The sequence below is a fragment of the Sinocyclocheilus rhinocerous genome, unplaced genomic scaffold, assembly GCF_001515625.1.
Source record: "Sinocyclocheilus rhinocerous isolate Xijiao unplaced genomic scaffold, SAMN03320098_v1.1 scaffold72, whole genome shotgun sequence".
Taxonomy (NCBI): Eukaryota; Metazoa; Chordata; class Actinopteri; order Cypriniformes; family Cyprinidae; genus Sinocyclocheilus; species Sinocyclocheilus rhinocerous.
The window spans coordinates 4,204,471-4,226,853 of NW_015628351.1; the positions used below are offsets into that span (position 1 = coordinate 4,204,471).

A 22,383-nucleotide genomic window follows, 5' to 3' on the forward strand; every position below is an offset into this window, starting at 1 on the left:
GTGTGATATCCATGCACATGTGCGGTGTGTGTTTGCGTGCAATCAGTCATCGCGGCAAGAGTGAAACGTTCGAAAGTGTGGGCTCACGTTACAAAACTAAGCAAAACCAGTGTCAGATGCAATATATGCAGTAGTGTAATAGTGAACAAAGGAGGCAACACTAGTAATATAATGAAACATTTACTAACAAAACACATGCTCTGTATTATGTCTCGCGGCTCCAGCTCCAGCTCCAGCTCCAACTGAAACTCGCGAGACACCTTCACATCAAATGTTGATTCAGTAGAGTTACACTCACGAGACTTATTCGCAATCACAAAAGTACATTATTTCCGCGTGCTTTAAAGCCATGCTGGTTAAACATTCACGTGCTGTTCTGACGTGCTTATTAAGAGCGCGTACACCCGAAGCGTCCGTACACTAAAAGGCCAGTCAAACAGCATCTGATTACTTAGTTATCTTAATTATCGTCTGATTGCGCTAATACTGTCAAAAACACACAAGGTTTACATATAAACACAGTTAATTATGTCTAAAGTGAAAGGAAACAGTTGAGAGAAAAACAGATGCGTGCAGCTCTTAAAGCGGCTACTAAACATGCTGCCGCTTGTCATTAAAGGGATAGTTTACCCAAAAATTTAAATTCTGTCATTATTTACTCAGTCATGTTGTACCAAACATGTATTAATTTTTTATTTATTCTTGTGCTGAACACAAAAGAAGATATTTTGAAGAATGTGGGTAACCAAACAGTTGCTGGTCCCCACTGACTTTAATAGTAGGAAGAAAAAAAATATGAACGTCACTGGGGACCAGCAACTGTTTAGTTTCCCACATTCTTCAAAATAACTTTTTATGTTCAACAGAAGAAAGAAACTAATTCAGGTTTAAAACAACATGAGAGTGAGTAAATGATGACACAATTTTCATTTATGGGTGAACTATTCCTTTAATGTTAATAAAATAAAACACAAAGAGAACTCACTGCTCTTGACTGAAGAACTTTAATACAGTTACTAAAGTTCAGCAGTAATAAAATAACTTGAAATTTTCAACAACTTTTCACTTCATATCTTTTTGCACCAGATAGTATCGATAACAGTATCGATAAGTACCAGTATCGAAAATCCAGTACCAGAAAATCGAATGGATTGAAAAATAGGTTTTTGAACGTAAAGTATAACAACTTGTATTTTGGGGTGAACTTTTCCTTTAAATTGATAGAAACATGCACAAAAACAGGGCTGTGGGGGATGGATTTACAGTCTGTTCAATGGGCCTCATTCATGAAATGAGTGGAATTAATTTTTGTGTAAATCAATTGCAAAATCCATTCTTACATAAATTAGTTAATGGGCATAAATGGGCAAGAATAATTTTATAAAGGGTTTATGCATAAATTCATTCTACTCATGTTCAGTATGCCCTTCAATTATGCTTCTCAATCATTCAGCCTACAAAATATTGGAAATATATTGAACAAATTGTACCACACACACAGCCTCATTTTATTCACATTCAATTAAATATGTCGTCTTTAAAACCATAATTTTTATTTTCAGCATTCTTCAGACATGCACATATATTACATATAATAAGTTGGCGGAGCAAATGTGAGATGAAGTTCAGACCTCCTGGTGTCCTTTAAAGGTGATATTCACAGCAGCAGACCTGCCTTCTATTAACAGCAGAGTCACCCCTGTAATTCAGCCCTGTTTCTCCTATTTCCTGTGTGCCACAGATCAACGCTAGAGGAAGTTCCTTTTCGAAATACCAGCCCTTTATCATTTCCTTATTTGAAATGGTTTGTGTATTATGGGATAATAGACGGCCTCTGTCCAAAGAATTTGCTATTGAAAAGGTCCTGTCATTTCTGTTCCCTGCATATCAAAAAGGGCTATTTGTCTTTCAGTGAGTCACCTATGGTGCCTTATGGGAACAATGTTTTCCGGCGTGTGTAAGCTGTTTCCACCTCTTTCTTTCAAGAGTACTGTGTTGATGGAGGGGCAAGAAGGTGCACAAACAGAGGTGAATAACAGACTGTGTCATTTGGAAGTTCAAACACCTTTTCTTCCTGGATTCTTTGGATGCTCTCTTTCCATTTAAAGCTGTGCAGGCTTCCTAAAATTTCATCCTTCAGTGAATTATTGACATTTTCTCTCCTCCTCCTTCCAGACTTTGTAGAGAATACATCCTGCTGTTATCAGTTCCATATTCTGAGAGCCTCTAGTGATTTTGAATATCGATTATGCTTTTGTAAAGGACAGAAATAAGTGGCCTTTAAATGGCATGATGAGACACGATGCCCGTGTTATCAGCAGACAGGGCTCCTGTTGGGGCGACTGGAGTCTTCCAGCTCACTTATTAAAGTCTGTGCCCGTCTTCTGCCACACCGCCCCTGAATCTCTCTGTAAATATCAGTCATTTAACTCTGCTGTCACACCAGATATGCATTGCTGCTTTTGGAGATCGATCAGTTTTGGCTTTTTGACTGTGATCTTCAGTTTCTGGCCAAGATAGATAAAATTCCTATCTAAAGAGCCATTCAGACAGGATTGATTTTTTTTAAATGACATTTTAAGACTATTAGGACTGGATTAAGCCAGGGATTTTTTAACTTTTTCATGCCAAGGACCAGGAAATGTGTGGATCCTCTTGCGAAGTACCCACTTCCACTTCCTATAAAAAGTTTAATCAACTAATTTTAAGCATGGTGTTACAAAGATGATGTTTTTATCAAAATTACATATTTTTTCCCTGTTAAAAACTAGTGCTATCAGTAGAATAAAATAATCATGATAAATATAATGAATGAAATGTGACCAGTCTTCAGAAAGCAGAATGAAACTAATATTATCAAAATTCTTGAATCTAAAAAAAAGTATTGATTTAACCATAATCTGTGATGACAAAGCTGAATTTTCTGCATCATTACTCCAGTCTTCAACATCATGATCCTTCAGAAATCATTCTAATATTCTGATTTCCTGCTCAAGAAACATTTCTTCTTATTTTTAGGGTTGAAAACAGTTGCGCTGCTTCATATTTTTTTGCAAGCCGTGCTGGATTTTTTCCAGGATTCTTTAATTAAAAGAAATATCAAAATAACACAATTTATTTGAAATAGAAATGACTTTTGATCAATTTAATGTATCCTTTCTTAATTTAAAACAATTAATTGTAATATATATTATTTAATTTATATTGCTTTGGTTATGTTATCTTTAGTATTCAGTGAAGGCCAAAATAAATTAGAAGAATTGTTGTGACAAATATATACTGCAATCATAAACATTCATATGGATAACAGAATCCCCATCCTCAGATTTCTCAGAGGACCTACATGTAAGCCAAAATGCAGTAGATAATTTGATCTTTTATTTTTACCAAAAAAAACAAAAAACAGACCTTTTTCAATACGGACGGGGCTAAACCACAAATGTCTGTGCTAGTTGCCACCTCAGGGACAACTAGTCTCATGCGAGTCTCTTGCTGTCACTTCTCTGTCTCCCTGTTGTGGTTTCAGTGTCATGCAGTATGGAATACTTGGAAGATGCTGTGATCACAAGGCTGAAGATGAACCGCAGGAATGATCATTTGCTTTGGCTTTAGGCAAGGCTTCTATTTTTAGGTAAATAAAGTTTAGCCGGTTTATATAGCCAGAAAAAGATGTGATGAGATGGACCATATTTCCTGCTTGCAGTCTTGAAAATAGAGGAGAAAGACCAGCAGCAGGTGGTCTATTTAATAAGGGTCTCTCTCTGTCATACGGAGGGTTCAAAACAGCTGTGTGTGTGTACAGGAGCAGACGAACACATTTGTGCATCTGTTTCCCAAATTATAGTTGTGACTTGATACATGATTTGTTTGTTCCATTGTATGCTCTGGTTAGATGCAAGCTCATGCATGTGTGTTTTTGTGTGCAATAGATGCTTTTTCTTGTCAGACCACTATTTCCTAATTGTCTCAGAGTACGTGTTTGGTTGCTATGGGGTCTCCCAGGGCGACGAATGGAGATCAGAACACAGAGCTCTAATTAGAAGTGACTGTGTGTGATTGGGCAGTGCAGTCTGCAGGGGGTGACGAACTCAGCGAGGTTGCAGAGGGGAGAAATAGATGGATTCGAGGTGGGTGGGTTGAGTTTAGATTGATTGGAGAAAACAGCTTGTAGATAACAATATATACCCTCACTATATACCCTTGATTGCAAAGAACGGTGCTCTCAGACTACCATTCCCATAATCCTCTAAAGACATTTATGTGTGGAACAGCCAGCATGTGCTGTACTGTCCGTACCACTGAATACTTGACTTAGTCTTATTTGGGTGGTCGACAAGATGTGCTTTTTTTAGGGTTCAGTGTGACTTCTTTGTCCATGTTTGAACATTTCCAGCATTAAAGAGATAGTTGACCCAAAAATGAAAATTTTTGCATTAATTACTCACCCTCATGTCATTCAAAACCTGTAAGACCTTTGTTCATCTTCGGAACACAAATTAAGATATTTTTGATGAAATCCTAGAGCTTTTTGACAGCAATGCAACATTCAAGGCCCAGAAAGGTAGTAAGGACGTCATTAAATTAGTCCATATGACATCAGTGCTTCAACCTTAATTTTATGAAGCTATGAGAATACTTTTTGTGGGCAAAGAAAACAAAAATACTGAATTTATTCAACGATTTCTTCTCTTGCGTGTTCATGAGAGTACCACGACACATGCATGTGGTGCTGCTGACGCAGGAGATTTCAGAATGCTTATTGTTTGAATGAAATATGTTTTCCTCTCATTACACTATAAAAACATTTATTACTTGTAGAATGAAATTTAACAACACTAGAACATGAAGTCTATTTATAAATGCATTGGTTACACACTTAATAAAGGTTCTTTATTGGCCGGAATTCGAACTCTGGACACCCGCAACGCAACTGCATGATATGCTGGCACACTACTCACTTGGCTATCGGCACCAACCCATGGAGAAGCTTTGACATCCATAGAACCTTTGAAGAACACTCTTAAAAATAAAGGTTCCAAAAGGGTTTTTGTGGTGATGCCGTATAAGAACCATTTTGGATCTTCAAAGAACCTTCCAGTCAACAGTTCTAAAAATAACCATTTTATTCTTAGTGTGAAGAACATTTTAATGATCTAAAGAACCCTTTTCCATTATCAGGAACCTTTTGCGGAATGGAAAAGTTCCATGGATGTTAAAGGTTCATTATTTTTTAAGAGTAGACCTTTCCACAAAAGGTTCTTTGTTATGAAAAAAAAGGTTCTTTAGATTATTCAGATGTTTTTTACACTAAGAAAAGATGGTTCTTATAAGAACTTTCTTACTAAAAAGTACTTACTTGATCACAAAATGGTTCTTCAATGGCATCACTGCAAAAACACCCTTTATTTTAAGAGTGTATTGTTTAATGATTAAATATTTTTCCATGCAGAAAGAGTGACAGTTACAGCGAAGCTGGCTGAGTTCAGTTTGGCCTCGGATTGACCTAACAGCGTGAAACACAGCGTGACATTAAATCTTATGCTAAGACAGTATTTTGCCTGTCACACTGTATGATAAATCAATTGCACCATAAATTGTATTCAAGCTCTATAACTATACACAACAATTGCAGTAGTTTAATAATGTATTATTCAGTTATCTGCATTATAAAACATATCAAATAGTTTCTGTACAAGATGTGTTCCTTTAAAAACAGTATGCAGCTATAGCATTCTGATTTTTTTTTCAGCGTGAGCAAGATATTATAAAGATGTCAGATGCATGAAAAGAATAAGCGCTGTTGCTGTCCTCAGTCCTCGGGAAAAAGAGGAGCTATTAAAAAGGACAGAACCGTTTCCAAAGACTTGTTTAATTTGGATGAAATATATGGCCAGGGACTAGCTTTGACAGAAAGTTGAAAAGTAGTTAAAATACAAAATGTTGCAGTTTTTTTCTGACTAGCAGGGAATGTGTTTAGTGCAATACATGTATGTCAACGTGATGTCTTGTTCTCTGAGACAGGTTGTCTAACTAGTGGTTGACATTCATTAATGGGTGAACACAGACATTTGGATTCCATCTGTTGTCTGACAACTGACACCGTGTCCTAACCAGACATGATGAGATGTTTATAGCGACAAGCAATTGATCTTTTCACACTAAACTGAAACTGCAAACTAACTTGTCTGATGTAAAGGCAAATGGAAGATATTTGATGTCTAATGACAGTAATGAAAGTGAGATTTTGGACCAATGAGATTTCACAATAGGCGGAGCTAGCATGAAATATGAGACAAGCCTTCAATAAAATGTTCTGTTGGCCGTTGCTTATCACTGCAGTGGATGTTTATGACAAAACCTCTTTACATGGAAGAGCTTTTGTTGTTTTATCATGTTATTGTGGGTGGATAGAACAAAGTGTTTTTAATGTCCGCGGAATTGCTTAATTTATTGCAAATCTTTATAGAAAATAGCCTTGAAACGACCCTTTGAAGAAAAACTTGAGTATGTTAGTTTCTAAAGCCATTAGATCCTTCTGCACTGTTCAGATATTTCTGTCCTGCTCTTTCTCTCAGTCTCTTTCATGCTTTACACAGTCTTGTAAACACGTCAGGCCGTATCAAATCAAACTGGAGAAATCATTTGTGGTCATCAGAGTGAATTCAGTGAAGAGGATGAAAGTGAAGATGGTGGTCATGATCTTTGAGTGTTGTTTTTTTGCTGTCATATACACACAAGCCTTGAAAGACCTCTTGCTTTCACAGTTGCTCTCTCACTGTCTCCTCACTTTCTGGAGCATTAAAGGTGATGTAATAGACACTAAAATACTTTCTCCTTTCACACTCACTGAGAATTTTAAATTGACCATTCTCCCCAAAAATAATTCTGTCATTGTTTCCTCTCCCTCATGTTGTTCCAGACCCGTATGCTGTTATATTTTTGGTGGAACACATTTTTCAGGAATTGTTTTGCAGCTCTTGCCATGCAAAGACAATTTATAGTGACTTGTGGCTGTCAAGCTTCAAAAAGGACAAAGAAAATCTTCACTAAAAGTAATTTTCACATATAGCAAGCAATGGGGAAGAAATAGAGAAGTAGAGTGTGCTTCAGAGTGCTGGAAAGAACATTGCTTTTAGGCAGTTTATGAGGTCTGAGTGTACATGGGAAACTGCATTTACCATAATACTCTGTAGGAGCGCAAAAACAATAATAAGCTGCATTCAAATCATGTCAAAATAATCATATAGGCCTACATATGAGCACACCCGGACACCATAATGAGAGCTTTTATTTTTATATTTTTATTTTATTTTATTATTTTAATTATTTTCTGTCACCTTAGTTTAAGCTTTAGTAATTTGATGTTCTTTTGCCATTTTTAAGTGTTTTTCTGTGTCATTGTTTTTAATAATTCTATATAGCTTTAATTTACTTTTTTAATTTATTATTTATAGTACTTTTAGTACCTCAACTTAATCTCATTTCAGTTAGTTGCCAAAGCAAGATTTCTTATTTTTCTAATTTATAAGTTTTTCATGTTATAATTCAATTCAGCTTCAATTCAATTGCCAAAAAACTATTTTTAATCATTTTAGTTAACAGTAACATTACTGATTAAAGAATTGCGGTGGAAGCAAATTAGTATTAATCCTGAGTAATAACTGTGATGGTCAGATTAATTTGTATGCATTTTCTGTAGTGTTGATGAAGAATAGTGATGACACTCGTTAGAAAATTCTATTCATTTAGCCTGTTTATGAGGAGACAAGGCTGTATGACCAAGCTGCTTTCCCCATCATTTTCTGTGACAACCAATTACACACCTAATGCACATTCATTGCTCTTCATTTTTTATACAGTAGCACTAAAATGGCTTTGTCATTATCAGGTAGAGAAAAAGAGAGAAATAATTAAGGATTGTGTCAGAAAAGACTTGAGTGCACATCACATCATAGTTATGATTTCCCAACACTTAAATAGCTTCTTCAAACGGTCAAGGTATGGCTAGTTAGCATGGTCTAGTTACCCCCTGCTGGTAAATGGTGTAACTACATCATGTGGACACCACTTCATTAATATCCATTCAGAAATCAGTGCTATATTATGACTACATAAACTGTTTTTGCAAGGAACATATATAATATATTGCTGTTACAGTAGTTACAGTTTTTAATTTATTTGTTTTATTAATTTATTTTGGAGGGCATGACCAGTACTCTCTGCTGCCACCTAGTTTACTCCCCGGTATCTCTCTCTATCTGTCCCATTTGTTCTGCAGTTAACTATAGTCACAGGTTGCTGTCCCAGAGTGCTGCAGATATCTGAGTCAGCAGCTGCTGCAGTCATGCCAGGAGAGAATTATACAGACATAATACCGAAACTGTCTTTAACTAACATACATCCTCTCTCACAGTCTTAAACGCTCCATATGGTGATCATTAATGCTGTTTCCTCCAGGGATGATCCTGATGTCTTGATTCGGGTGTTTCAGTGGCATAATAAACCGTATGTGCACATCAGTCAGTACTCCCATGCTCTTTCTCACATGCTGTTTGTCCCATTGACAGTTCAGTAAAATTATGACTAGCATCAATATCAGGATGCTTTTCTCTTCCACAACTGTACATACAACTCTCTCTCTCTCTCTCTCTCTCTCTCTCTGTCTCTCTCTCTTTCCATTAGCAGTTGGCTGTGCTGCAGCAGGGCTGTTCTCTTTGCTGATGCTGCATTTCTCTCCACATTCATATCCTAATTTCACCGCTGTGCTGCATTTTCCCTTGAAAACTTTATGAAGGTCATTTTTGGATTAGAGTTAAGCCTAAACTGAGCCTAAAAGCTGTGTTTTAAATGCATAGTTATATCAGAGTGGAATGTAATATAATTTGTCTGGTGCTCTGTTTAATTATAGACACATATATTCTATAAATTGGATTAGTTACAGTTTTTCTCAGTTGTTTTCACACTAAAATCCATGATTATTATTTGACAAAATTATGTATATTAAATAATAATGAAATTTATGGGATTCTGTTTCTATTTTAATAAATATTATTTTTATATTAATTATTATTATTTTACTATTTTGGAACTGTTGGGACAAAGCACTTTCAAAACGTATGATCTTATGAACCATCAGTTTCACTTTTACAAACAAAGACTAATTCCTCAAACATATAAACACAAGTTGCATTTTTTTCTCAAAACTCTAAATACAAATGAATCATTTTATAACCATTTTGGGCTCATGTTGAAAGCACTAGCATTCAGAAACCATCACAATGTCATCACAACCTCAGTTAACACACAATTCTCATTATGTGAACATTAGTATGCAAACTACTTCACACAGCAGCCAGAATGGGGTTTGCAAAAATAGCTACGGAGTTCTGGGCTTTAGATGCAAACAATACAGAAAGCGTTCACATTAGAGGAATAGTATTAAATTAAGTCTCTGCCATTCACTTTTGAGTGCCAACATGCCTTCTTCTAAAATGTAAATTTGGCTCTTTATAGGTATATGATGAGGTTTGTTTTTTGTGTAAAGTTTGAGGTTTGTAAAATTTAAGTTGATTTCATGCTATATTTGTTATAGCTCAGCATATGTTGTGTTTTGGATGCTGTTGTCTACATCTGGCTTCTAGCTTAACCAGCAGGAGTTCTTTGCTCGACCTTTGCTCAGCTAGCAAAGTAAACAGCATGATTAAACATATCCACCAACTTTACCAGCAGCAAAGTCGCACTAACCAGCCTGAACAAACGTGTGCATTCATGCTAGAATAAGCTGGTTTTTCACCAGGGATTAAATGTGTTTTAGCAATTGAGAAAAAAGTATAGTAGTGTACTGTATATATTTCAGGCAGAGCTATAATAGAGAAGTTTGTGGGAAAGTTCAAAAGTTTGGGTCAGTTATGGGAACACATTCATATTTAATGTTCAGTCCCCGTAGGGGAAGAGAACAAATGTGGAGTGTGATGTTTAGAGGTGGAATTTAAGTAAACCTTAAAATAGCTGGAGCTCAGAAAAAAAAGGTGCATGTCTCTAGAGATTCTCCACTCTGGCATGGAGAGAACATTCCTAATTCAGACTAGTGACTCACTGCCACTGCTCTGCCATTTCCTGATTTGTTTGTTATTAATTTGTTTACAGTTTTTCTCATTTGCTAAGACACGCTTAATGAAACTAGGATCCACTTGATCTTCATCATCACATTCTTAGCACAGAAGAAGTCTTCTCTTGCAAATGCCTTAACACTTTTTCATTTGTTTCACACATTTTTCACACCCTTTGTCAAAACAGTCACTACAGATCTCATTGAAGGACCCCAAACTCTATTGGATTCACTGTGTTGAACAAAAGGAAAACATTTATTCACAGCTGATAGAAAGTACTTGCATAATTATGAATTTCTAGTGCACTTGTGTGAAACTCATTTGCACAACTCTTCAATCAGCAATCAGTCCTCATGCCTTTATAAAAGATTCCACCTCTGTCCTGCTATTTGCAAGTATGGATCAAAGAGGCCAAAGCTTCAACCTCTGTAAAGTGAGGAGACGCGGGAGGAACATTTATTGGGCAGAGGGTCACTGTTGCAGTGCCAGGTCAGAGGGGTGCCAATATCACCATGTGTGCTGCCATCTCCAATGATGTCCTTTGCCACATACAAACTATCAGTTCAATACAGAATGCCTCATCACATTTCTTGATGCACTAAATGAAAGACTGGTTTCACCTAAAGAGAGAGGGCTGTTGATGGATTTGCCATGCAAGGAGGTATTTCCATTGGTGCATTGCAACACTGCAAGGGAAAACATCCAATTTGAAGTTCTGAGTATTTCAACTCTTCATTTTGTTTTTTAGATATTACCATCCATAAGTTTCCTTTGTTTTTGTTTTTTTAAACTATATTCAACACTTCTGAGTTTGAACAGTGTAATTTCATATTGATAGCTGTGTTTTGTAATTTGTTGTCCATTGTGTAATGATTGATTGAAAGAATAAATTAATTTGACCACAAGCTGTGGTGTTTGATGGAAGTATTTGCTTATGTTGCATGTTTTTAATGTTTTGTGAGTGTTGGAGCATTTTACAAATAAAATGAGTCATTTTGGCCATTGAGCTTCAGTTTCAGCCTGAGTGTTAACTGTTTTGAAAATGTGATGTCTGAGTGGACAAGTGTGTTTAAGCAATTGAGAAAAACTGTAATAAGGGATGTGGGAGACTTGGAAACAGAGTTTAAACTAATTTCAGACTCTCTCTTTTTTGTCTGACCCTCTCAGATGGCAAGGTGTATGCTCTGGGCGGGATGGGAGCTGACACGACCCCTCAGGCCTCAGTGAGGCTGTATGAGCCAACAAAGGACCAGTGGTTGCCCCTCACCTCCATGCCCACCCCACGCTACGGAGCCTTCTCCTTCCTGCACGGTAACAAGATCTATGTTCTAGGTAAGCCCTCATAAAATGGTCTCATAAATCTTAATAATTCGGTTGTTTGTCAGAGACACACTCTTGGTTCCCTAGGAATAATAAGAGATGACCAAATAATAAAAAGGGCAGACAGGCAGGAGAATCTAATGGTAAAACTTTTGTTTAGTGTGAAAGGGGATCCACAATTCAAATCCCAACCTAACATAGTTTTTTTCTCATTTCTAATCTAATCTTGACAGCCATTTAACTTGAACTTCAGCATTTTCATCAACAGGAAAAAAAATTATATTGTTTTCTAGTGACATGATGGTGGTTACACTCTTAAAAATAAAGGTGCTTAAAAGGTTCTTCACAACGATGCCATAGAAGAACCATTTTTGGCTCTACAAAGAACCATTCGGTCAAAGGTTCTTTAAAGAACCATCTCTTTCTTACCTTTTTATAATCTGAAGAAATTTATTTTGCCACAAAGAACCTTATGTGAAACAGAAATGTTCTTCAGATGTTAAAGGTTCTTTATGGAACCATTTAGACAAAAAAGTTTATTCTTTGGCATCGGGAAGCACCTTTATTTTTAAGAGTGTCGATTATGACAAAATTTGTAAATCAGAGCAAATAATCTGAATAATTGGATACATTTAGACATGAATGGTTGATTTCTGTTACAGCATTTTAGAAAAACACTTTCTTCCTACAATAATCATGCATATTTTGTATAGGCCTATACACTACTGTTCAAAAGTTCGGGGTGATAAGACTTTAAATGTTTTTTTAAAAAGTCTCTTTTGCTCACCAAGGCTGCATTTATTTAAAATACTGTGAAAACAGAACAATTGTGAAATATTTTTACAATTCAAAATTACTGTTTTCTATTTTATTTCTATTGTATTTTAAAATGTAATTTATTCCTGTGATGCAAGCTGAATTTTCAGCAGTCATTACTTTTCAGTGTCACATGATCCTTCAGAAATCATTCTGATATGCTGATTTGCTACTAAAAAAAAACATTTCTTATCATTATCAATGTTGAAAACAGTCATGCTGCTTAATATATTTTGTGGAAACCATGCAAAAAAAAAAAAAAGAACTGCATTTGTTTGAATTGGATAACTCTTTTGTAATATTATAAATGTTTTTACTGTCACTTTTGATTAATTTAATGTGTGTTTGTCGAATAAAAGTATTATTTTATTAAAAAAAAAAAATCTTACTGTCCCCATACTTTGGAACAGTAGAGTATGTCTATGCATATCATCAACATTTATTGTTTTAAAGGAATGAAAATGTGAGTCTTCTCTCTAGAGGTGCTTAGCAGATGGAGTACTAGACTAGCCAGTAATTATAATGTAACTTATTTTCCATGTCAGACTGTCTCACAATATTCTCCAGGAGCAGCAGATGTGGTAACAACACCTGGTAATTGTTTATGCCGTGCCAGGGCTGATAAAAACCGTGCGTTATGCAAATCTTCCCACATCATGACGTAGACATGTGGGGGCATGTTAGAATGAGCCATTTTAGGTAGGCGTGGTTGACTCTTAACTTTTATAAAGAATATCTCTTTGGATTTGAGACTTTAGTCTTTGCAACTTTACAGATATTCTTTATGAACCAAGAGCTTGTAACACTCCAAAGAGAAAGGAAAAATTGAAATCGCATCATATGACCCCTTTAAAAATGTTGGGGTTTTACATTTTACAACTTTTCATAAAAAAGTAAAGCTGTTGGATATTTTGAGAGACTTATGCCAAGTTCACACTGCACACTTTTAGCCCTGATTTTCACTTGCCGAAAGGTTTTGCGAAATTGCCGACAAATGTCCGAAATTGGAGGCAGATCAGTGCTCATTCACGCGAGTGACAGTCACGCAGTGTGAATGATCAAAGACGCAATCTGAGAGAATTGCAGATGCGTCGCCGACGCCCGTAAAATGTTTGCATTAGAATATACAAAACAGGTACATGAAGAAATATATATATAATTAAACATTAAAGGGGGCTTGGGTTTTTCCTGTAAATAATATTCTTCTATAAAGGACAAAAGATTTATTGCATTTTTCTTTTTCATCACTTTGAGGGCTTTTGTAGGCTATAAGAAATAAACTCATTATAAAATGCACAAAACGTTGGTTTCACTTTCAAGTACTTAGATTAGTGTATATAACATTTTCCCAGCAGAAGTATGTTGTTAACAAGGAAGTAATTTTTTTTTAATTAGTGTGTGTTCGGGGAGGACTTATAGACCAGAATATCAGCGTGATCTTGTGTAATTTCCTTTTCACGTCTCGTGTGCGTTTTGGCTGTAGTTTGCAGACCAGACCAGACTTTACCTATTGTAAAGTCATGCAGTGTGTAACCTCCTGTCACCGATCCATCGTGCAATGTGAACACAGCAGCAACTGAATGCTACCCCAGATAGTGGTGCAGTCTGAAAACAACAGTGATCCGATGACTTTGAAAATCGTGCAGTATGTACTCGGTTTCATGATTTGTTTTCAGCATGTTAGTCACGCCATATGACTTTGATTTGGCATCATGTTTTAGCTCCCCCAAAAATATCAAATTAATTTTATATAGAAGTATCTTCAATCAATTGTATGTATAAATTGCAGTTTTATTGTTTATTGTTATTTATATAATTAATAGATTCAGAAACAAAAAATCATGTTACTTTTTTCATTCTAAACATGCCAAAGATTTCTTTTAAGATTAGGGTTAATAATCTAATAATTAATAATAATTAAGAACATTTCATATTTAAATAGCTAGGTGAATGTGTTAATGCATGAACTGATACAAAGCAATTTAAGTTGCTTTGCATTAAAGCCTCTGCCAAATGTGTACATGTAAATGCCTGAGTTTGATGAGCATTTGGAATGGTTAAACTGTGTATGTGTGAGTTTGATAGTTGATCAGAGTGTGTTTGTGCCCATGGGTTTGATGAGCATGTGGGGTTGCCAGTATGGGGTCTTGTTTTGCCAGATTTGTCCTCTTTCTAACCTCTCTGCACTGTGAGACATTCTGTTCAGGTCAGACACAAAGATCAGCTGCCCTCTCACTCTTTGAGAAGTCATTAAAACTGCCTCCCTACACACACACACTAATGAGGCCAGAAGATTTTTTTGTATAAGGTGTAGGCTGGACATGGCAAGAGTGATGGACAACATCACCTTCCCATGCCAGCATATTATTGATCAGCCTGGTGAAGCAGATGTGCCCTCATTACTGTTACAGTACACACCTGGACTTACAGTCCCTCACAGCAAGTACAACTTCTGTGTTTCAACTTATTATCTAGTCTTGTTTGGTTTCATTTTACAGCTCAGACTGAATGTGAATAGAAATGCAGTGAATTCAGTAGAGATGTTCTGATATGCTGTTTAAGATTGCTTGAACGTAGATTAAGGAGAATATGTTAATGTGCATCTCCACCAATAATTTGCCTCTGGGATAAAAAAAAAATAGATAAATAACTTCATCTTCCTTTAATGGTTTTGGGGACTTTTTATAACCAAATAGTAAAAACTAAAGTGAAGAGTTTGTTCATTTAAACTATTTATGTTTTTCCAGCTAACTCTAAACTCTTATTTTGTTTCTTCTTTCTGCACAGTTCAATTTGATTGGAGTTTAATCAATTCAACCCCTAAAAACCTTAACAATTTATGAAATTATAAGAAATTGAGATGTGATGTGTGAAGTAAGTGGAATGGGGAGTAATACAGATTTTCCCTGTGGACTCATGATTCTTCTCCTCCGCTGTGACACAGTTTTGTCTTGATGGTTAGATTTATACTCATTGATTTGACATCACAGGGAATAATTCATTCAGAGTCTCTCTGTATGCAACCCTTGCTTTTGCTTATATCCCTCCTTGCCATCTTCATCATCATTCTTTCTTTCTATCTCTGTTTTTCACTCTCTGTCCCTCACTTGTGCTCAAAGGGCTACTCGCCTTTGTGTTGCTTGTCATGCTTTAGATGCAGTTTGCCACTTCAAAAAGTTTTGCATTGAAGATCTTTTGCCTGGTGACAGAAGTAAAGTTAAGAAACTTAATTCTGTTATTTGTCAGGCTGCTGGACCACAAATAGAGCGGCAGTAAAATCACATTAAGGCCATGAATGAGGAATGAGCCAGTATCACAGAATGCTAATCTAGTTTTGATTTACTTTGAGATGCGCCCCGCGAGGTCTATCATGAGCGCAGACACTCGATCACACGTCACCCAGATGCACCATGCTGTCTCCCCAAAATAAGATGCCTACTGTGCTCGCTAATATTGTTACCTCTGGTGTGGGCAGGAGAGCGACGTGACCCCATTCGAATGTGAAATAAAAAACATTCTCAGAGAAAGTTTAAGGCTGCTTAAAGGTGTTTTCCACTGGTGTTGTTTTCATGAGTGAATTTTTTTATTTATTTTTATCATTCGAATTTTCTGCGCTGCTACAAAGTGGAATTGCAAATATCAAGCGTAGTGTTAGTTCTGGCAGGTCACGTTAGTCAAGCTCGCATCAGCTGACTCTCAGCTGATCCCCATCTATTTATGGGAATACGACACCTATCTAAGCATTCATATATAAGGTCCCTCAGTATTATCAGCAGTTTTCGCATTGCTCAATAGCTAATTACCCTCCTCCATCCCCAACTCCTCCTCTGTCAGTTGGGATTCAGCCTTCTGATTCTCCTTTGAATCAGACTAATTCTAAAATGTGTACATAAAATTATTGAACTTTAACAATATCTGCAATACATTTATGTTGGTTCTGTTCTGTTTACCCTGGGGGGGTTATTGCTGCTCTCCCTGCTCTCATCCATGCTAGGCTGCATGGATGCGCAGGGAGTTCTTGCCCAGAACAGAACCATACCGCCAATCCAAACTGTATGCTAATTGTCAATCATCTTTGACGATAGTGGTCCTGACAGAAATAATGTTTCCCAACAGGTCTTGCATTGTTTGGATAAAGACGTACACTACCATTTTTTATTAATACTTTCAAGGACACATTAATTAAACAAAATTGACAGTAAAGAATTTATAATGTTACAAGAATCATGTTTAATCGCTGTTATTTCGAACTTTCTATTCAGTAAAGAATCCTGGGGGAAAAGTATCATGGTTTCCACAAAAAATGTTAAGCAGCAATGTTTTCAACATTGATAATAATAAGAAATGTTTCTTGAGCACCAAATCAGCAGATTAGAATGATCATGGATCATGTGACCCTGAAGAATGAAGTAATAAATTCTGAAAATTCAGCTTTGCCATCACAGAAATGAAATTAAATACATTATATATAAGAATTTATATATATATAGAACATTTATTTTAAATTGCAATAATATTTCACAATATTGCTGTATGCTGTGTTTTTGATCAAATATAATACAATTTTAAATGTTGGAATTTAAAATTAAAAACTTTCACCCTTGATTGAACCAGAAGTTGAAATTGTCGATTCACTCAAACAAAAGGGGGGAAAATTCCAACACTATCTCACAGCCAATTCTTACGTATTTTACGAAGTGGCTAATTTGTACAAATATTTACGACCAATTTTGGACAATTTTGAACGATTTCTGTGATGGTTAAGTGTAGGGGGCGGGGTTAGGTGTGGTCCTTTGTACGAATTCCTACGAATATGCCACCTCATAAAATATGTACGATTTCTCACAAATTGTGTGAATTCGTACAAATTAGCCACCTTGTCAAATTTGTACGAATTGCTGTGAGATTGGGTTGGAAAATTCATTGTGTATAAAAATCAAAAGTTCTATACTGCAACATGGGTCTTCAGGAGCTCAGGATCTAAAAACAAATACAATATTATTAGATGAACTTCAATAAAAATTTATAAAAATTAACCTCATGAATTCAGACTTCTTTAGCATGTGTTAAGTAGAATTCAAATGTAATGTCCACACATACATGTCCACTCTTTACATCAATAATTATTATTTTTGCAAGTATATAAATGCATCACTATAGTATATGTTGTTATAGGCCAGGCATAAAATTCGTCACTCGGTTTTATGCATTATGTAACAGGTTTCTCTATATTCACCTAGGGGGGCTTGACATGAAAACAGCTGAAGACCCCTGCTGTAACATATCCAAGCTCTCCTTGTTTCTTTGTTTTTGAATTCAGATTTACTGACAGTCAGCATGCGTTATTTAAATCGCATTTGGCCTCGTACTGTATAGCGTACCTTGTCAGTGTTGTGTGCTTTGATTGGCCATTTGTTGTGATTAACAGGAAAGTGTGTCCAGCTGAATTCAATTTGAGTTTTGTTAGACGAATATAAAAAGCTTAGTATACCGCGGCAGCCCTCGTGTGAAGACCGAAGAGTGTAAAGACCATCGACTCTACCGTTCGTACTGCGTTGGGCTAACCGAGACTTGTCATTTGCACTTATATATTGTTGCTCTTTTGTTAGTTTTGACTGCTTTTATTGTCCTCATTTGTAAGTCGCTTTGGATAAAAGCGTCTGCTAAATGACTAAATGTAAATGTAATGTAAATGTTATTTTGCATATGATGTGTGTGTTAGTTTGCCATGTGTGCTTGATGCTGGCTGCAGCGACCGTCTGTCTTCAAATCTGTCTGTGGATGGGTTTGGCCCAATACCAGCTGCACTTCACTCAGCTCAATATCTCGCCCATACACGTCTCTGTTGAATCCACTTGTGTATTTGCCCTGTTCCCCTCAGCTAATTTCTCACAATTTTGACCATGGAGGCTTTAATGATTGAAGTCGAAAGGCTGAAAGACTTGAAAGAAGTTAATTAGAGGTACCCAGCAAAGGTCAAGAGAACAAATCCTCTTAAATGAACTGCTGTAACCTCGCTTCTTATAGAGTCACGCCGCTCCGTCCTCAAGACTTTTCCTCTATCTGGTTCTCTCACACTGTCTTGACTGGATTTCCATTTTCTGGCCTGCTTTCTCCATCTCTTCGCTCTTCCGCATTGTTCCTCAGACAGGTTCTTTCTCTCCTCCCTTTGTTTTCTCTTGTGTGTGTGTTTTCCCTGGCTCTCTGTTCTGTCTCAGAGGGCTCGCAGTAATGCCAGAGCTGGGAGGAGATCAGTCGCATTGTGAATGCATAGTGAAGGAAAGAGAACGTGCAAGAGGGAAAGAATACGAGGAAAAATGAAGGCGTACCTGGAAACGTGACAGTGTTTGATTCTTTCTGAGCTCTCACATACATAAGCAGTCATACACACCCTAGTTGTAAACTTTACATTGTTTTCCAGAGAGGTTTATGTTCTTGTGCTGTATTATTTGTTGTATAGATCAGTCGATCTCAACTGATTTTGTTTCAGCACCCAGAATAAACAATGGATATACAGCACAGTGGCAACCCAAAAGAGAACCACAACTGTTTATTGTGCAAAAGTTATAGAAATGTTCTTAAAGTCACTGAAATCAACATTGAGATTTGTTGGTGTTTGGCAGTATTGATGATTTTGGTTAAGACTAAAAGATTTTAATGGTTTCTTGTTCCCTTTCAGTCGGTCACTCTCGACGTCACGTCGGATGACCGACGAAATTGGGATCTCGCTTAGAGAGACCAATCCACTTCGAGTGTAAACTAAACGAGCCAATGCACATTGGCATGCGATTATTGCATGGGAACGAGGGTTACCATACGTAACCGAGACGTTCTCAACCAATAATGTTTTTAATGCAGTGTGGTTTGTATTTATCTTTTTGTCCTTGTTTAGTTTTGTTCATGGTTTTCAAGGATGAGGACATGTCCGCTCCATGTTGGCATCTACCTAATTTGGCTGCTTTTACTTAGTGACAGATGTCACTATTGTCGAGTTCAATTAACCCTTGGCAGGGAGTTTGATTGACAGGTGATCTGACCAGTCATAACGCCGAATCTGCCATTTTTATCTGACAAACAAACCAGATAGAAGAGTAGATTAACTTCGGTGGACTTTAAATGGTGTGTATTGACGTCTTTCTGCAGTTGTAACAAAATACCTTCTGATGTTCATTCATGTTTATTTCATGCTTTAAGTAAATATGAAAAGATGATTGGTTCATGTGCCGCTTGAACTTAGGTGATAGTGATCTGTCATGACACCTTAAAGAGCCACAAAATGGTATTTATTGATTGAATTTTTTTTTTAAATTAGCAAATTTGAAAACTGAGACTTATTATCGCGTCTGTCGGCACACAATCAGTTTTCTCTATTCTCTGCAATGTATTTTTCACTGCGTGAGAACATGATGTGTGGCGTGAGAGCGGCGTGGCTTGTCGGACATAGCAACAGTAACAAAGGGGGGCGGGTCTTTGCGAAGGGTCAATAATTGGACATGTGACCTTTGTGACGTCACAACAAAAACATAAGAGACAAGTTCTCCTCCCAGTTATGTTATTTATTTTGCATTTCTTAATAGTATGGTTCACCCAAAAATGAAAATCATCCATTTACTCATCTAAACGTGTATGACTTGCCTTCTTCTGTAAAACATAAAAGAAGATATTTTGATAAATGTCTCAGTGGGGTTTTGTTGTCCATACTGTGGAACTTTTTGTTTAAGATTCTTCAAAATATCTGCTTTTATCTTCCACTTACTGTAAGAAAGAAAGTCATACAGGTTTGGAATGACATAAGGGTGAGTAAATGATCACAGAATTTGTAGTTTTGGATGAATTATCCCTTTAAATGCATGATTATATGGTATATGGCAAAATCTCTTTAGGGTCCAAGCAGTTGAGAACCACTGGTTTTAGACCTTATTCAGGGTAGACATCATGTTTCATTTGACTTAAATGACAATGTCAAATAAACTATTATTATTATTATCAAATGAAGTGGAAAGGACAGTGCATCCATTGCATCATATGTTAAGATCCTACAAAATGCCATTTTTTATTGAAAATTTCCTGATTGTTTTGTCCACTGTGACTATATTTCCAGATTGTTTCATCAGCTGAATGATTTCTCCCCAGATACACAACAGCATGACATGAACTTCCATCCATCACAGCCTCATTTTCATTCTCATCACATGAAATATGCTGTCTGCTGTGACTAATGGATATTACTGTAGCTACACACTCACAGAAGCTCAACTAACAGATTCATTGTGTTACCAATGACATTACTTGCGTGTGTATGTGTTACTGTCTCCATAAGATGAATCATTTGTGTTGTAGTCAGAAGCGTCATGCATGTTCAAACCTTCATCTCATTTGTAAGCATCTGCTAAATGAATAAATGTAAATGAGTTTGTACGTTCAAGCCTGTGTGTATGGCTGTAGGTGTGCTGTTAGAGGCATATTTGTGTGTGTATGCGTGTGTGTGTTGTGTGTGTCAGAGACCCAATAATGGAATAGGCTGTCAGCTTGTCTGTGGAGACCAAAGCGTTGTCAGTGAGCCGTGACGTGGTAATCGCACACACACTGACTCCCAGCAGGGACAGACGTGACACACTGACTGAGTCCTATCAGAGAGATACCACACACACGTATACTTCATCTTAATCCTCCAACCCTCTTCTTATTTTCCCTCCGACAGGTGGGCGTCAGGGCAAGCTGCCAGTGACCGCATTTGAGGCCTTCGACCTTGAGATGAAGAGCTGGACGCGGTACCCGTGCATCCCCAGCCGCAGAGCGTTCTCCTCATGCGCTGCCAGCGACAGGGCGTTTTTCAGCCTGGGGGGTCTTCAGCAGCCTGGACCCCACAACTTTTACTCCAGACCTCACTTCGTCTCCACCGTAGAGGAATTTGATTGTGAGCAGGGTGAGCACTTCATCTCTTTTGCTGAATCCTAATTGACAAAACAAATTATCTTCCATATCATGGGCATGATGCTGTCTGCTGTGACTAATGGATATTACTGTAGCTACACACTCACAGAAGCTCAACTAACAGATTCATTGTGTTACCAATGAGAAGCGCTTATTGTGTCATCTTTCTGCAGTTACGCAATCTCAATAATAATAAGCATATTCTGCATACAAAAACAAGATAAAAAACACCACATGCTCATACATGACTTAAAGACATGAGAAATTAAATAAGATAATTTGAGATATAAATGAGATAATAGATCTAGTTATTAGACACTATTTATTTTTTAGCAATGACGGGTAACACATTGAATTTAAACATGAAATTTTGAAGTGGACAGGCTGAAATAGTATTTTTTATTTATTTTGTAAAATGTACTCCAATAACCTTTGTTTTATATTTAACTTCAAAAAAAGAACAAAAAAATAATAAAATATATATATATATATATATATTTTTTTTTTTGTGTGTATGGCTGTAGGTGTGCTGTTAGAGGCATATTTGTGTGTGTATGCGTGTGTGTGTTGTGTGTGTCAGAGACCCAATAATGGAATAGGCTGTCAGCTTGTCTGAGGAGACCAAAGCATTGTCAGTGAGCCGTGACATGTGGTAATCGCACACACACTGACTCCCAGCAGGGACAGACGTGACACACTGACTGAGTCCTATCAGAGAGATACCACACACACGTATACTTCATCTTAATCCTCCAACCCTCTTCTTATTTTCCCTCCGACAGGTGGGCGTCAGGGCAAGCTGCCAGTGACCGCATTTGAGGCCTTCGACCTTGAGATGAAGAGCTGGACGCGGTACCCGTGCATCCCCAGCCGCAGAGCGTTCTCCTCATGCGCTGCCAGCGACAGGGCGTTTTTCAGCCTGGGGGGTCTTCAGCAGCCTGGACCCCACAACTTTTACTCCAGACCTCACTTCGTCTCCACCGTAGAGGAATTTGATTGTGAGCAGGGTGAGCACTTCATCTCTTTTGCTGAATCCTAATTGACAAAACGATACACAAAAGAAATGTGATCATTAGTATGTCCGCTCAAAGACATTTATCATTGTATATTGTTGGAGTAATAAATGTAACCGAATGGTACTTTAAAAAGGATATTTAAAAAAAAAAAAAGCTTTGCCTGGGTCGATCATTACACTACACTACCA

At 37.0% G+C, this 22,383-nt stretch overlaps 1 protein-coding gene across 1 annotated transcript in view; it reads left to right on the top strand.

Moving 5' to 3' along the window:
* Positions 1-22,383, top strand: part of LOC107737684 (kelch domain-containing protein 8B-like) — a 116,190-nt gene that overhangs the window by 61,788 nt on the left and 32,019 nt on the right. Inside the window, exons 3-5 of the mRNA XM_016549272.1 lie at positions 11,277-11,441; positions 20,947-21,171; positions 21,962-22,186. Of these exons, the coding sequence (XP_016404758.1) occupies positions 11,277-11,441; positions 20,947-21,171; positions 21,962-22,186 (615 nt within the window). The remainder of the gene's footprint in view (positions 1-11,276; positions 11,442-20,946; positions 21,172-21,961; positions 22,187-22,383) is intronic.